General features: G+C 37.6%; 1 protein-coding gene across 8 annotated transcripts in view; it reads right to left on the bottom strand.

The window, feature by feature from the left end:
* The window catches only part of ehbp1.L (EH domain binding protein 1 L homeolog), a 294,730-nt gene that overhangs the window by 245,222 nt on the left and 33,048 nt on the right, over window positions 1-16,460 (bottom strand). For all 8 annotated transcript variants that reach the window (XM_041562642.1, XM_041562641.1, XM_018262832.2 and 5 more), the window contains exon 3: window positions 8,769-8,826. In XM_041562642.1, the coding sequence (XP_041418576.1) occupies window positions 8,769-8,826 (58 nt within the window). The remainder of the gene's footprint in view (window positions 1-8,768; window positions 8,827-16,460) is intronic.

The following is a 16,460-nucleotide window of genomic DNA, read 5'->3' on the forward strand; positions in this document are numbered from 1 at the left end:
ACTTCGCAGGAGTTACAAACTCAACTTGAGCAACTTTATTCAAAAATTTCTGCTACCGTGACTGCTGCAGTCGGTAAGGCAGTAACCACGTTGCAAGCAGACATTACCGATCTGGGCCAACGTACAGCGCAATTGGAAACCAGAATGACTGAGGCAGTTCACCAGCATAATGTGCTGGTCGATGAATTTGATCGCTTGTCAAATGATTTCTATTCAACACAACTTCACCTGGAGGACATGGAGAATAGAGATCGAAGACAAAATCTACGGATTAAAGTTATTCCTAATAATATAATGGCAGCTGAACTACCTGCCTATTTACAGGAATTGTTTCAAACTATAGCTCCTGCAATTCCAATTGGGGACTGGCGGCTCGATAGGGCTCATAGGGCCTTGGGTCGTAATAATGACTCTCCTGACCGCCCAAGGGTTGTGGTTCTCTGACTCCATTTTTTCTAGCAAAGAGGCCATAATTCAAGCTTCTTTTTCTACAGAGCTACAGATTTATTCCGATTTAGCACCCTCAACCCTAGCTAAGCGACGTGCTCTGAAAGGCTTAACAATGCAGCTACGGGAGATTGGAATTCGCTATAAATGGGGCTTCCCGTTTAAATTGATGGTTTCTCACAATGATAAGACTTTCCTTTTGCATGATCCAGACGAGATGGCGGCATTTGCCAAAAAATTGGGCCTAACTGATAACACAGACCAAGGAGCAGGGAAAACTCGGGAAACTATAAGTTCAGCTCCACAAAAAAATGGAACTCCGACTAAAGCAAACAAATCTACAACGGCTTGATTATGGAGATGCATCTCATGGAACAACTAGTGGTTGGAGCTCGTGTTGGGCCTTCATCGATGATAAAAAGTTACCCCTGGTGGAGCACAATGGTCGAAAGTGCTCATGAAAACCCCCCTGACCGATGGTTTTCAGCACCCAGACTGGTTCTGGATTGGACTAAATAATAATTTTTCCCATGGCCTAATAGCATCAACAGTAGACCAGGTGCTATTTGACATCAGTGTGGTAAACCTCCAACAGCATCTGTTTGATGGGTTATTTACAGATAAGGTTGTAAAGGGCAAGAAGTGGGAGTTACAGTTTCAGTTAATATTTTTATGCATTATACTATTGTTTTCTTTCTTGGCTAATTTCTCTTCTATTTCTTTCTTTTCTACCAATTCTCTGGTCCCCCACTCTACAAGGTTTGATGACAGACTGTTTGGAAAAGTGAGTTTCTTGGATAGCATTGTAGATAAAACACACTGATGGCAAATTTGACAGTTATTTCGACAAAGTAAAAGGGTTTAATAGCCCTGTTAAAAGAAGGGCAGCGTTTCAACATTATAAGAAAATACATGCTGATGTCATCATGTTGTAGGAAACTCACTTTTCTATGGGTCAATATTCTTCAATATTTTTTATACAATTGCATAGCACAGTCTACTTCAGTTATGATTTGGGCAGCTTTTAAACCTTATATACGAGGCCATTTGATCAGAATAGGAGCACATGCAAAAAGAACTAGAGTACAGAAAATAAACCAGCTAACCACACAATTAACCCAATGTTTTAAAAGTCCAGGTCAACATAATGATGAGATACAGAAGCTTAAACGTGAATTGGCAGAGTTACAACTTAATGAAGCAGAAAAAAACATTAAGTGGAAAAACATAAATTTTACGCTTTTTCAAATACGGCCTCAACACAATTTGCAAAGTGACTTAAAACAGATGAACAAGGGCCCCCAATTTCTACTATCTTTAATAAGTCAGGACAACCGGTAACGGACCCTACAGGCATTTCTAATGTTTTTCAAGATTATTATAGCACCACTCGCTCCAGATATGGAAAAATGTCAGGCAGACTTGGCACACTTAGGGTTACCACAACTTGATTCTCAACAGTTGTTGACTTTAAATGCGCCAATTACAGAGGAGGAAGTAGAACTCGCTATTAAAAAGCTTACGAATAATAAGGCCCCAGGTCCGGATGGATATTCTGCAAAGTTTTATAAGCATTTTTCAAAATTGCGGATTCCTCATTTAGTGGCGGCTTTTAATAATATACTTCAAGGGGTAGCCCTCCCACAAGAATTAATGGAAGCGATCGTTTCTCCAATACCTTGACATACAAAAAGCTTTCGATTCGGTACAGTGGGCATATATGTACGAAGTGCTTAAAAAATTTGGTATTACTGGGGAATTTTTAACGGCTATACAAAGAGTGTATTCTAATCCTACAGCTCGCACAAAAGTACGAGGCCATTTATCAGAAAGGTTTGCAATTAGCAATGGCACTCGCAAAGGGTGTCCGTTGTCGCCGCTATTATTTGCATTGACAGTGGAGCCATTGGCACAAATGATCCGAATGCATGCAAACATTTCTGGTAACAAATGGACAGGAGGCAAGGACTATAAGATTAGTTTATATGCTGATGATTTATTGTTGACTCTATCTAAACCGCTAACGGCCCTTCCCACTTTGTTTATGCTCTTGTCCCAATATTATAGTTATTCAGGCTTGAAGGTGAATCCACATTAATCAGAAATGATGGGGATAAACATGTCTGACTCTACGCTTAAGCTAATACGTTTGAATTTTCATTTGATTTTGTGCTCTAATAGCATTAAATATTTGGGGATACAGATTGCATCAAGGTATTCACAATTCTATAAAGTCAACTATCCGCCTCCATTATTTTCTATTATTTTCGGGTATTACCCTTGGCTGTTCTCTTAAAGGATATTGTGTATCTGCAGAAACAGATGTTGGCATACATTTGGCATTATAAGAAACCTAGAGTTTCAAGTCAAATATTGTATCGAAAACCAGTATCGGGAGGTTTAGGGGCCCCAAATTGAATGCTATATTACAAGGCCACGCAGATTGGCCAGCTGGTTAAATGGCAGCTTTCTCCAACTGCGACGCTCTGGGTAGAGATGGAGGCATGGGACTGTTTTCCCTTAACAACTAATAACTTACTGTGGGCAGATCATAAGGATAGAAATAAATTTAAGATTCATAATTTAGTAATACAGCATTCTTTATGGATATGGGATTCCTGTAAATATCGTTATTCATTATGTAAACCCAAATCTTTAATGCAAACTATTGTAGCTAACCCATCATTTATACCAGGTTTACAAATAAGGATGCACCGAATCCAGGATTCAGTTCGGGATTCGGCCTTTTTCAGCAGGATTCAGATTCGGTCGAATCCTTCTGCCAGGCCGAAGGAATCTGAATACTAATTTGCATATTGGAAATTGTGTGACTTTTTGTCACAAAACAAGGAAGTAAAAAATGGTTTCCCCTTCCCATCCCTAATTTGCACATGCAAATTAGGATTTGGTTCGGTATTCAGCCGAATCTTTCGCAAAGGATTCGGCTGAATCCAAAATAGTGGAATCGGTGCATCCCTATTTACAAGCACAATTTTTTGAAAAATGGACACAAAATGGTCTAAACACTATACAATCTCTCTTGGGCCCTTATCATATGAAGTCCTTTCAACATATGCAGTTTGCTTATGACTTTGCTGATTCTGAAATGTATGCTTATGCTCAAGTGCGACATTTTGTGCACGGTTTAATTCAAAATATGCCATCTAAGGAGTATACAATGTTTGAGACTGTATGCAAAAATCTCCCGCTTACTAAAGGCATGATATCAATGCTTTATACTCAGATGCTTTCAAATACTTTTCAGGCCACTCCTGCATATTGTGCAACATGGGAACAGGACTTGCCAAAAGCGCTTCCTGGAGATGGAATAAAATCTGGATGGCCACCAAAAAAGTATCTGAGAACATAGCAACGAAAGAACTTTCCTATAAACTTCTGACTAGATGGTATATGACGCCTCAAAGGAAGATTTCACAATTACACTCACCACTATGTTTTCGAGGTTGTGACAATATAGGAACTTTAGTTCACACGTGGTGGTATTGCCCTATAACAAAGCAGCATTGGCATAGGGTTCATGGTTTGATACAAGAAATTTGCACAGTAACTTTTCCACTAAATCCCTGGGAACTACTACATAATCTCGAACTAGTATAGCTTAATAATCAAGCTAGACATCTTGTTAAACATATTCTTTCAGCAGCTAAGTGGAGTTTAGCCATTAATTGGCTGTCCCCAGATATACCCTGGAAGCAAACCCTAAATAAAATAAATTCAATGTGTGTACAAGACAACATGGACGAGTACAAGACAACATGGACAAGTTTATTGAAATCTGGGCACCATGGAAGAGTTATGTGGCTGAGAGTCAGTTGAATTTGCAGTAATACTACAAATAAATGTGGATACTAATTTAAAGACGTATCTTGAATATACGTTGTGTTGAGCGGGGGATCCATTCTTTTTCTCTTCTTTTCTATTTCTTATTTTTTTCCTTTTCTTTCTTCCTTTTAATTATTCTTTTTTTTATTGTCTGGTTCTACAATGGTGCACAAAGCAATGCTGCATTTTGAATTGTAACGTATACAATGTGTGATCACAAATTTTATAATTATGAAAATGTTACTGATTGTTACGTGAACTGGAAGCAAAATAAAAATGTTTTGAGTGGAAAAAAATAAAGTCATGTGATTTCCCTTCCCGGCCCTAATTTACATATGCAAATTAGGATTAGGTTTGCCAGGCAAAAGGATTCGCCAAATCCAAATCCTGCTGAAAAAGGTTGAATCCTGGCTGAATTCCGAACCAAATCCTGGATTCAGTACATCCCTAAAAACAAACCGTGAACATTTACCAAAAGGTAGCTTGGAATTGCTAGCTTTATATCATACTAAAATGTAAAAAAGGTGAACTTCTCCTGTAAGAATAATCATTCAGACAAGAAGCAATGAGAAAAAGAAGAACTAATATGCTGAAAGATATTACAAATGAAATATAAAGTAGGTCAGAAAAGTGACAAGGCTTTTAAACAAAAACAAAACCTTGTAAAAAAAAATATGGTCTTTAACAGGGAGCCAGGAAAGTGACTATAGAAAGGTATGAGGTGGTGTTTTTCTAGGAGAGAGATGGATTATTTTGGCAGAAGAAGAGAGAACAGATGGGGAGGAGGAGATATGGGCATTAGGCAGACTAATAAGTACAATGTTACTGTAACACGTGCATGAAAGAATAATAGCACAAAGAGTCTTGCTTGTAAAGAGACACAGAGAAGGTTATTGCAATTATTGTGATCTAAAGTAACAACTGGTCTTGGCCAAGTGAAGTAAGCCATTTCAGAATCAAAGGGTAGAAAGCAGATTAACTCCAGACACAGTGCTGGTATCACCAGACTATATTCTACAGTACGAGCCTGGTTTTATGTTTCCCAGGGCAAACCAGTGTAAATTCTGTGAAAATGTCAAATCCTGGAAAAAAATCAGAACCGCTAATAAACAGCATCTATTCCAGGAAACCATAAAATCTAGGTATGCAAAATTGGGGTTCTACTGTATATAGTACATTGTTAACTCTGGTTGGAAGAACACACAAAACACCGTAGAACCCCCATTTGGTGCAGCAGGAATACAGTACAATACATTTAAGCAATCTATTTCACATTTACATAGCAGGGAGGACTCAAAGTCTCCACTAGATGTGGGGGCAAATTTACTTATGGTCGAATATCGAGGGTTAACTCGTTTGATTCGAAGGATTTTAATCCATCGATCGAACGATTTTTCCTAGACCAAAAAAAAGATAGCAAAGCCTATGGGGACCTTCCCCATATGCTAACATTGACTTCGGTAGGTTTTAGGTGGCGAACTAGGGGGTTGACGTTTTTTTTAAAGAGACAGTACTTCGACTATCGAATGGTCGAATAGTCGAACGATTTTTAGTTCGAATCGTTCGATTCAAAGTCGTAGTCGAAGGTCGAAGTAGCCCATTCGATGGTCGAAGTAGCCAAAAAAAAACATTCGAAATTCGAAGTTTTTTTTTATTTTATTCCTTCACTCGAGCTAAGTATGTGGGCCCCGTGGTGTCTTAGAACAGGCATCGAAGCATTTTATTAAATTTTTGGGAGGCACCTGCTGTGCCGTCAAAAAGTCCAATCTACTGTTGCACAACGGGGAACGTTTCCTCTTAATGGTCATCAATTTTTCAATCTGAGCAGGGTTCTGGTTTTGTTTGGTGGAACTAGGTCAGCCATTACAATGACCAGCACAAGGTTCTAGGTAACAGCAGCAGTTACTGGCATGTATGCATAGTAAGGAAACTATTTGGGCCTCAGCGGGTTTGCAAATGAGACTCAAAGTGAAGTGGTGGTTCACTTGTAAAGGGGTTGTTCACCTTGCAAACACTTTTTTCAGTTCAATTGTTTTCAGATTGTTCACCAAAAATAAAAAATGTTTTCAATTGCTTTCCATTTTTTCCCGTTTTTCCAAAATGTAAGTTTAATGTTCCTGTCTCTGGTGTTTCAGCAGCATCTGTGGAATATTAGCAACTATTGTATCAATTCTAACAGCTGCCTTTAATGAAATTCAGGGATTCTGCTCAGCAGGGACAAAGATAAGAAATGTATCAACTACAACACTCAGCGAACACCTTCCTAAAGCTGCTTTAGGGTAAGAGCACACCTGGCGATTCGGGGAGATTTAGTCGCCTGGTGACTAATCACCTCTTCTTTGGGGCGACTAATCTCCTTGAAAGGCTTCCCCCTGTCTTCCGCCGGCTATAATGAAAAATCGCCTCTGGCATGGCACACGCAGCAATTTGTTTTCCGAAAGTTGCCTCAGGAGGAAACTTCGAGCGACTTCAGAATATGAAGTGTGTGCCATCCCCAAAGAAGAGGCGATTAGTCGCCAGGCGACTACATCTCCCTGAATCGCCAGGTGTGCCCTTGCCCTTAGAAAGACAAAAGAAGGTGAAAAATTAAACTTTACACTTCAATATTAGAAAAATAGTAACACATGGAAAATAGAAAGTAATGGAAAGTCTTTATTTCTGTTAATCTGAAACCAACTGAACTTGAACTTTTTAATTGGTCTTCATTATTATTATTATTTTTATATATATATATATATATATATATATATATATATATATATATATATATAGTTTTTGAATTATTTGCCTCTCTCTTTCCAGCGCTCAAATGGTGGTCACTCTAAAAAAACAAATGCTCTATATGGCAACAAATTGTTATTGTTATTGCTACTTTTTTATTACTCATCTTTCTATTTCTCCTCTCCTATTCATAGTCAGGTCTCTCATTTAAATCAATGCATGGTTGCTAGGGTAATTTGGACTCTAGAATCCGGATTGCTGAAATTGCAAACTGGAAAGCTGCTGAATAAAAAGCTAAATAGCTCAAAGTCAGAAATAATACAAAATGAAAACCAAGTGCAAATTATCTTAGAATATCCCTCTCTACATCACACTAAAAGTTAACTCAAAGGTGAACAACCCCTTTAAGAAGCAAGCATCCCAATGGGAAACTCTGAGACAATATTAACTAGGAAAGTAATATATATATATACACAGATACAACCTACACAGCCTTGATGACTTTTAAGATGCAATTGCAAATCTCTGCATCACAGGGGAACAAGATCTGATAAGAACTACATCCATCTCTTTCTAGATTAATTTTGTAGTTGTCACTACTATGAAGATTCAAGATGACAGTGCTGAAATGGGAAGATATTTATTTGACACTTCTAGACGACTGAAAAGACACAAAACAAATTGGAAGAACATTAAACAGATGCTACTGCTGCGAACGACAATCGGGGAGACAGCGATGGCCAAAACAAACAGACAGAATGAAGCTGAACAAACCAGAACATACAACTGTCATAACAAATGATCCTCAAATCACTGTTTTTAGTTTTGATATGGTTGGTATATTATTTTAAGATGGGCTTGGAGAACACAATGAACAGCTACTGCCAATACACCACAAATAAATAATAATTAGAATTCTTGTGAATTCTTCACTGGGCAAGATATCAGTGTCAATGTGTTGATAATAAATAATAATGATAGTAATGAACTACGCTGTGTGCAAATAGTTAAAGTACAAATGAAAGCCGGATGTGCAACAACCAGATGTCACTATTTTCTGTGCATCTTCTTTTGTAGCCAAAGTGGCTTCCTCAATGGGATGCAAATTAAAGTATACGTAGAATACAAGGAGAAGCAGTTACAAATCCCAGGAGAATTACTTGGGAGAATTAAAGCTGGTCATAGACACAAAGATACCATTGTACGAGATGCAGTTTGTAAAATTTTCGGCCCGTGTGTGGATTGTCCAGACATAACTTTCATATCATTGCTGCCTGTCGATTAATGGCCTACATATTATGTGATTTTTTCTCTTTACTACTTTATATTAATCTGAATGGTTAGTTGCAGGTCAGAAAATTAGAACGGACGTTTGTTCATCCATTATAGCCTAATAATCTGCACATCAATGGCCATTTTAAGACTTACATAGTTACATAGTTAAATTGGGTTGAAAAAAGACAAAGTCAATCAAGTTCAACCCCTCCAAATGAAAACCCAGCATCCATACACACACCCCTCCCTACTTTTAATCAAATTCTATATATCCATACCTATACTAACTATAGAGCTTAGTATAACAATAGCCTTTGATATTATGTCTGTCCAAAAAATCATCCAAGCCATTCTTATAGTCATTAACAGAATCAGCATCACAACATCACCCGGCAGTGCATTCCACAACCTCACTGTCCTGACTGTGAAGAACCCCCTACGCTTCACACAAGCTATTGTTTTGTTCAATTAATTGTGCTCACCTTGGATGATTTCCTTCGACTCCTCCTAGTCCACACAACTACTAATTTGTCGGGTTGCCTATAAATGCAAAAATAACAAAACATTATCTTAGTGACAAATGCAAAATTCATTAATAATACATATAATTATTTGAGAATAAAAGTGAGAAGTTTTACTGGGCAGTTTTACTAAAATATGAACACATGAAAACATGAACAAAGCAACCAATATAAGTTCTTTCATTATCCAACTTGTAGCAGACTAATGAAAACATAAAATTCACAACATAGACTCAATTTCATATAGACTTACATTAAATGAGAACAAGTCACAAACATAAGTTTATACTCCTCATATACATATTGGTCTAGTGAAATATATTGATTTTCCAAAAAGAGGGACAAGACAGCTGTACGAATATCAGAAACCGATTTCACAAACATCTCAGCCGCCATCATTGCTACATTCCCACCATTTCCTTAAAGGATTTATTTTTTTTATTTCTAAATACACTGTTTATACAGCCATCTCACTGCATTTTGCCTGATTCTGAGCTTTGAGAAGCACTTCAGGATGGAACTGCTTTGAGACAGCTATTGTTTCTCCCTTTCCCATTGTATTGTACCACGACATCGGTCGTGTTAGCCCCACCTAGTGGTAGACTTGAGAATAGCACCCAAGCAGGACAAAGCAGGGGTTTTCATGCTTTGGTGCTACTACACGAGGGAGCACCTTTAGCAGTGCAGCAGAGGTGTCAGGTAGCTGCTACCAATGCTTGGATGATAGGCTGCTGATGGGCTGCTGGGGAGGGAAGGGAGGGGGTGATATCACTCCAACTTGCAACATAGCAGTAAAGAGTGACTGAAGTTTATCAGAGCACAAGACCTGAGGGCTCCTGGGAAACTGACAATATGTCTAGGCCCATGCCAAATTTCAAAATTACATATAAAAAAAAAAAATCTCAAAGTTAAGTAAACATGCTCCCACATAAATTATAGGGATGCACCGAATCCACTCTTTTGGATTCGGCCGAACCCTCGAAATCCTTTGTGAAAGATTTGGTCGAATAACTGAATCAGAATAAGAAATTAGTGGTGGAAAGGGGATCACATTTTTTTACTTCCTTGGGATAAAAAGTCACGCTATTTCCCTCCCTGCCCCTAATTTGGATATGCCAATTAGGATTTGGATTCGGATCGGATGGGCAGAAGGATTCCGAATCCTTACCGAATCCCAAACCGAATCCTGGATTCGGTGCATCCCTAATAAATTAATATTCTTGACAGATGAAAAATAGCACTCTTTAGCTGAGAAATCAAGGAAGACAGCATTCTTGGCTGCAGCTGGAAATAGAATAGGAATATTAATAAATGTAAAAAATATACATAATAAATAATGACGATGTGCTGCTCGAAGCTACGCTACAATGCAGCCAACTGCTGAAAGCAATTATCAGTGTGTGTCCAAAAATCTAACTGCAACTGTTTCCTCAGTCACCCTGCTAGGGAAAGATCAAGACCGTAACCTGCTATGAGCCAACAATTGCAAAACACCAGCAGTGTGATGGGGCAGGTGCAAATCCAACTTAATGAGCCCCAACACTCCAAGGGCTTGTCTCCTGGGCCTGCACAGCTCACACACTGCGACGGTCTTGTTTAAAAGTTGCTTTTCCCATTTGTTTTCAATTAGTTCTCCAGAAAGAAATACTTTCGTCCGGTTACTTTCTATTTTCTATTTGTGATAATTTTTCTAATATTGAAGTTTAAAGCTTAGTTTTTAACCTTCTTATATCTTTCTGAAGCAGCTCTGACACATTTCTTATCTCTTTCTTATCTATGGTCCCGCTGAACAGAAACAATGAGATTAATTCATTGCTGCGGTTATAACTGATACACCAGTTGCTATTATTTCACAGATGGTGCTGCAAAATGTATCCACTAATGGAGCAAAAGGTAAAAGTTCAGAATCTGCATGTGGATGTTTGAGCTGCCAGACCAACACTAGAGACGGGAACATTAAAGTTTAAGCTTCAGTTCTGGAAAAACTGTAAAAAATAAATGATGGAAAGCAATTGGAAAAAGTCTATTTCTGGTGAACAATTCTGAAAACAACGGAAATGGAAAAAAAGTGCTTGAAAGGTGAACAACCTCTTTCATAGAACAGCTGACATAACTACCACATATTTTATAATAGAATAAACATACAATTTACATTTTGTGTGGCTATTAAAGCAGAATTGCTGAGGTTCATTAAAGGCAGCTGTTAGAACTGATGCAATAGTTACTAATATTCCACAGATGCTGCTGAGAAACGTTTCAACTAATGTAGCAAACTGTAACAGTTCCAAATCTGCACCTGAATTACTGAGCTGCCAGACTGAAACAGCAGAGACAGGAACATTCATATTCAAACTTAAATTTTTGCAAAAATGGTCAAAAATAAAAGATGGAAAGCACCGGAAAAAGAAGTCTGCTGAGTAATCGGGAAAACAACTGAACTGAAAAGTGTTTGGAAAGTGTACAAACTCCTTAAAAGGGGTCATTCATCTTCAAACAACTAGTTGTTTTCATATAGTTCACCAGAAATAACGACTTTTTCCAATTACTTTCTATTTTCTATGTATTTCTAATATTGAAGTGCAAAGTGTCATTTTTCATATTGCACATCTGGGATGGTGGGTCATCGACCCTAAACTGTTCAGAATTGATACATTTAGTTGATACATCTCTTATCTTTGTCCCTGCTGAGCAGAATCTCTGGGTTTCAGGCAGTTGTTAGAATTGATACAATAGTTGCTAATACTCCAGAGATGCTGCTGAGAAATGTATCAACTAATGGAGCAAATTGTAACAGTTCAGAGTCTGCACCTGAATTACTGAGCTGCCAGACTCAAACACCAGAGATAGGGACATTAAACTTTAAATTTAGATTTTGGAAAAACAGTAAAAAAATAAATAACGGAAAGTAATTGAAAAATGTCTATTTCTGGTGAACGGAAAAACAACTGAACTGAAAAAAGTATTTGGAAGGTGAACAACCACTTTTAAAGTAAAATGGTACTTTCATTTTATAAAAAAAAAATACTTGCACTTTATCAGGGTTGTATTTAGGTCTGATGCCGCCCTAGGCATCGGACTTAAACACGCACCTACGGTGTGACGTCACTTCCGCAGCGTTTTTCGGACCCCTACCCCTCAGCTCCGTCACCGTATTTCCTATGGAAATCCCTTGCAGAGGGTGGGGAGGGTTTTAAAAAAAAACGAAAAAGCTAGGCACCCCTATATGTAAATACGGCCCTGTACTTTATGTATCTACAACTATTAATCCTTTTATTCATTAATACAGTCTGTTAACTTCCATTCTGTTCTATTACAGGTAGTAGAACAAAATGGTAGAAATATTGTCATAATGAACTGGTTTACCGAGTTTACTACAGTTCTACATTACATTTAAAGATCTGGTCTCTATAAGCCAAACTTTTCTCTCATTTGGACACCCATTCTTGGGCCAACAATCTATATGCAGGCCTATGAGGAGAAGTCAGATGAGGACTGCATCAATATGCTGATGGGATTTTTGAATTGCCCAATGGATATGTGGCCTCTTTTCAGCCAGATACAGTATTAGTCTGGCAGGCAGTTCCGACCACCCCATACAAGGGACAATAAATTGTTGTCAACTGCTTCTATCAACCTGTGGATTATTAGCTTCAGAATGTCACACAATAGGCGCAGACTGTCAATCTGTACAATACAGGGCTACCGTAAGATGCCATAGATAGTCACTATTTATTGGGAAAGTGGGGATCCGCTTGGGTTTCTGTGTACCTGAAATGCCAGGACCTATTTTGATTCTCAGTCTAGACTTGCACTAAGATTCATTTACCCCAAAAAGTCAGTTCAGAATTTTCAATTGTTATATTATCCATATTTTTGCTTCTATTTATTTAAAACTTCAGATGAACCATGGACCTTTAAAATTCAATATACAGAGTAGTCTGTTTTTCCTGACACATATTAGCTAATTAAGTCAGCAATACAAGAATGTTTCAAAACTTTATATGACTGGAGCCCCCGATTCTAATTCCCACACCTGGGTAAACTACTCATTACCCACTGCTGACCCTTCCCTGATAATCATTTTTTTGTAATGCCCCATACCTTTCATTCTTGACTGTTGCCAACTGTCTTTTTTGGTATAAAACTTTTGCTGCTCCGCCTCAACAAGTATTGTATCACGTTTTAATTTAGTTGACACTGTGAAGATTGGCTCAAAAACACTATTTTCTTTTTGGCTTCATACATTTGGAGGCACATTTAACAAAGGTCGAATTTCGAATTCATGTGAGTTTTTAAAAACTCCCCTAAACTCCCATGAATTCAATTTATTTATTACATTTATTTAAAAAATTTTATTTTTCAAACTCTGATGAATTAAATCGACCCGAAAACTGAAATTGAATTTGATTCAGATTTAAAAAAAACTTGAATGTCAGGAAGGCTGCAAACAACTCCAAATCGATCCTTGGACGTCTCCCATTTGTCAGGTTTTAGGTGGTGAATAGTTGAATTAGAGTTCTTAAAGAGCCAGAGTATGATAAATATTGAAAATCAAATTCGAATTAAAAAAAAAAAAAAAAAAAATTAAATTCGACCCTTGATAAATCTGCCCCTTAAAGATCAGCTAATTTAATCAGGATACTCTAATACAGGTATGGGATCTGTTATCCAGAATGCATGGGACCTGGGGCTTTCCGGATAATGGATCTTTCCATAATTTAGATCTTCATACCTTAAAGTCTACTAGAAAATCATGCAAACATTAAATAAACCCAATAGGTTGGTTCTGCTTCCAATAAGGAATAATTATATCTTAGTTGGGATCAAGTACAAGATACTGTTTTATTATTGCAGAGAAAAAGGAAATCATTTTTAGAAATTTGGATTATTTGGATAAAATGGAGTCTATGGGAGACATCCTTTCTGTAATTCGGAGCATTCTGGATAATGAGTTTCCGGATATAGGATCCCATACCTGACCTACATTGCAAAAAAAATCCCAGTTAGGCAGAACTTGTATAATTTGATGGAGTGATTTGATACATTAAAGGAAAAGGAGAGGCCTGATGTCTTAGCACCTCTGATCTACAAATGCAGCTTATTGAGATGACACTGTATTGCAAGAATAATGTTTCTCAGGTGACTCTCCAAAGGGTGATCAATATCTTGCAATTGTTGTAAAATGCCCTATGTATAATTATGTCATTAATGGATCTGTATCTTATTTTCCATTATGGTATCTAGGGATTCTTCCCCATCTTCATGGTCTAAACGTCCTTTTTCTAGCTGCCAAAATAAAGTGACCAGTTTATTACCCAGTGCACGTCTAAATGTCTGGTCGATTCAGATTCTCTTATTATTTTCAAACACAGCCTATTACACAGCTCTATGGAGTGCTTCAATTGCATGAAAATGTTAGTGAGAAGTATTTGCTCAAATGTACGTGCAACTGTAGTGACCTGAACATTCACACGTTATTTACGCAACAGGCAGTTTCCACTATAAACAGTTAGTAGTTTGAAAAAGCTCTCATTTATGGATGGATAAAATTCTAGTTAATGACTACAGCGGAATTAGTAATTTACTAGAATAGGGCATGACTTGATTACTAAATACCAAATATTAAAGAGACTCCAAATGTTTTGACTGTACAAGGCCACATTCATTAAAATCTGGTATGTGTACAAAAAAAAAAAAAAAATAGAATAACCCCAAATGAATCCAATCAGAGCCCCAAGACTCTGTTAATGGAGGCCTCCAACCACCCACAGTCAGACCAATTAATACACCAGAAAAATGTGGAAGAATTAAGGTGACTACAAAAGAAACAAGAAGCAAGGGGCTTTTTAGAATCAAATAAGCACTTAAACACAACAATCACAATTTATATCAGTGTATTCACCTAATTTAAAATATGGCTGTCCAGCATACTAAAAATATTACAAAGCAGATATATGTATTGAAAAAGGTCCTAATGAGAACTGAAACGGACACAAGGTCCAACATATGATATGTGATAAGCTGGTCCTCTCTAACATAACTATATATTGCACCATTTTTTATCAATTTGGGTATATATATTTTAGACATTTATAAATTGTTGGACCTATATTTATAATTGTTAAAATTATTTTTCTTATGGATCTGTAATATTTTAATAGGCTGGCCAGCCACTGTTTAAACAATGTAGTATGTGGCCTGTGAGTTAGCCTAAAAGAAAGAGATTGTGATTCCTTGACGTGTCAACCCCTTTATGGGTAGTTTTAAGATGGCCATAAAGACGCAAAGATAAAGTTGTACAAATCTCCGTTGGGTATGATTTTCGGACCATGTGTGGATCATCCCGACAATTTTCATGCCATGGCAATCGGTCATTTAGTCGATCGTACAGGTTCGAAGATTCTGTCAGGTAACGATAATATAGCTGCATGTATGTATGTCTGACAATATCAGTGGGTGACTCTCAATACTATATGTTGGACATAACTTTCGTACATTTGCCGTCTTTGAATCATTGGGCAGAACATCATCTGATATGTTCTTTGTACTACTTCACATAAGGGTATATCTGCGCGTCTATGACCATCTTTAACAAAGATTCTGGAACCCAAGCAGGGTTAACATATTTCAATCTACTAAAGCTGCAAGACATTACCATGCAGACGTTCAGTTGAAGAGGCTGGATATTTCCCAGGAATTTTATTCTTGGAAGAAAATGCCAAATGCCTTTTCCAACTGTAGCGTGGGGAGGTTCACAAAATCACATGCAGAAAAAATGTTTAAACCCTCAAGCTGGTAAATGTTGATGAAAACTGTGCTCCTTTGTACCCCTCTGCATTATGAAATTGCCAATTTATTAAACATAAAACTAAAACTTTTTTTTTAAAACTGCCACATTATTTTTTTAATGCAAAGAAATGGAATGTTTACTTATGGGGTTATTTTATTTTGTGTTCCTATCTTTCTTGTTCAGGGTTAGGGCTAAAGATAGCTACTTGTAGTGGCAACCATTAACTACACAGATGTCTACTGGTTGCTTCCTAATGGCAGCGATGAGGATAGCCGTGTGCATCTCCAGTTCTCTCAGTTGCATTTAAGAAACAAGTCCTATAATAATTCTATAACAGAAAATGTAACTAGAATATACTAAATATACATGTATTGGTATAAACCAGTGACATTGTGAGCTAACATTTTTATATAGCAACAGTATCCAGTAATGATTTAATTTTTTCTGTAAATAATATAAGCAGAAAATACTGGCAAGAGTACTTCCAAGGGCATGGATGTCAATAAGTGGTACCACCATCATCATCAGTTCCCAAAGATTCTAAGGTATCTGGGCATTCTTTTCACTGGGAGTACAACAAGCAAACCAACAAGAGAGCTCATTGGGCATACCAGCTAGGCACACTGTGGGTGTGTGGCCAAGAGACAGTAACCTGTGGATAGATAGAGAACTATGCGGCCAAGGGACCTTAGATAAAGTGGATTTCCCTCCACTTTAGGGTTAGGGCACACAGGCAGATTTGGGGAGATTAGTCGCCCGTCGACAAATCTCCTCTTCTTCTGGGCGACTAATCTCCCCGGACTGCTTCCCCGCCAGCTAAAAAGTAAATTGCCGGCGGTATGGCACTCGCGCAATTCATTTTC

This window comes from Xenopus laevis, chromosome 5L (genome assembly GCF_017654675.1).
Source record: "Xenopus laevis strain J_2021 chromosome 5L, Xenopus_laevis_v10.1, whole genome shotgun sequence".
Taxonomy (NCBI): Eukaryota; Metazoa; Chordata; class Amphibia; order Anura; family Pipidae; genus Xenopus; species Xenopus laevis.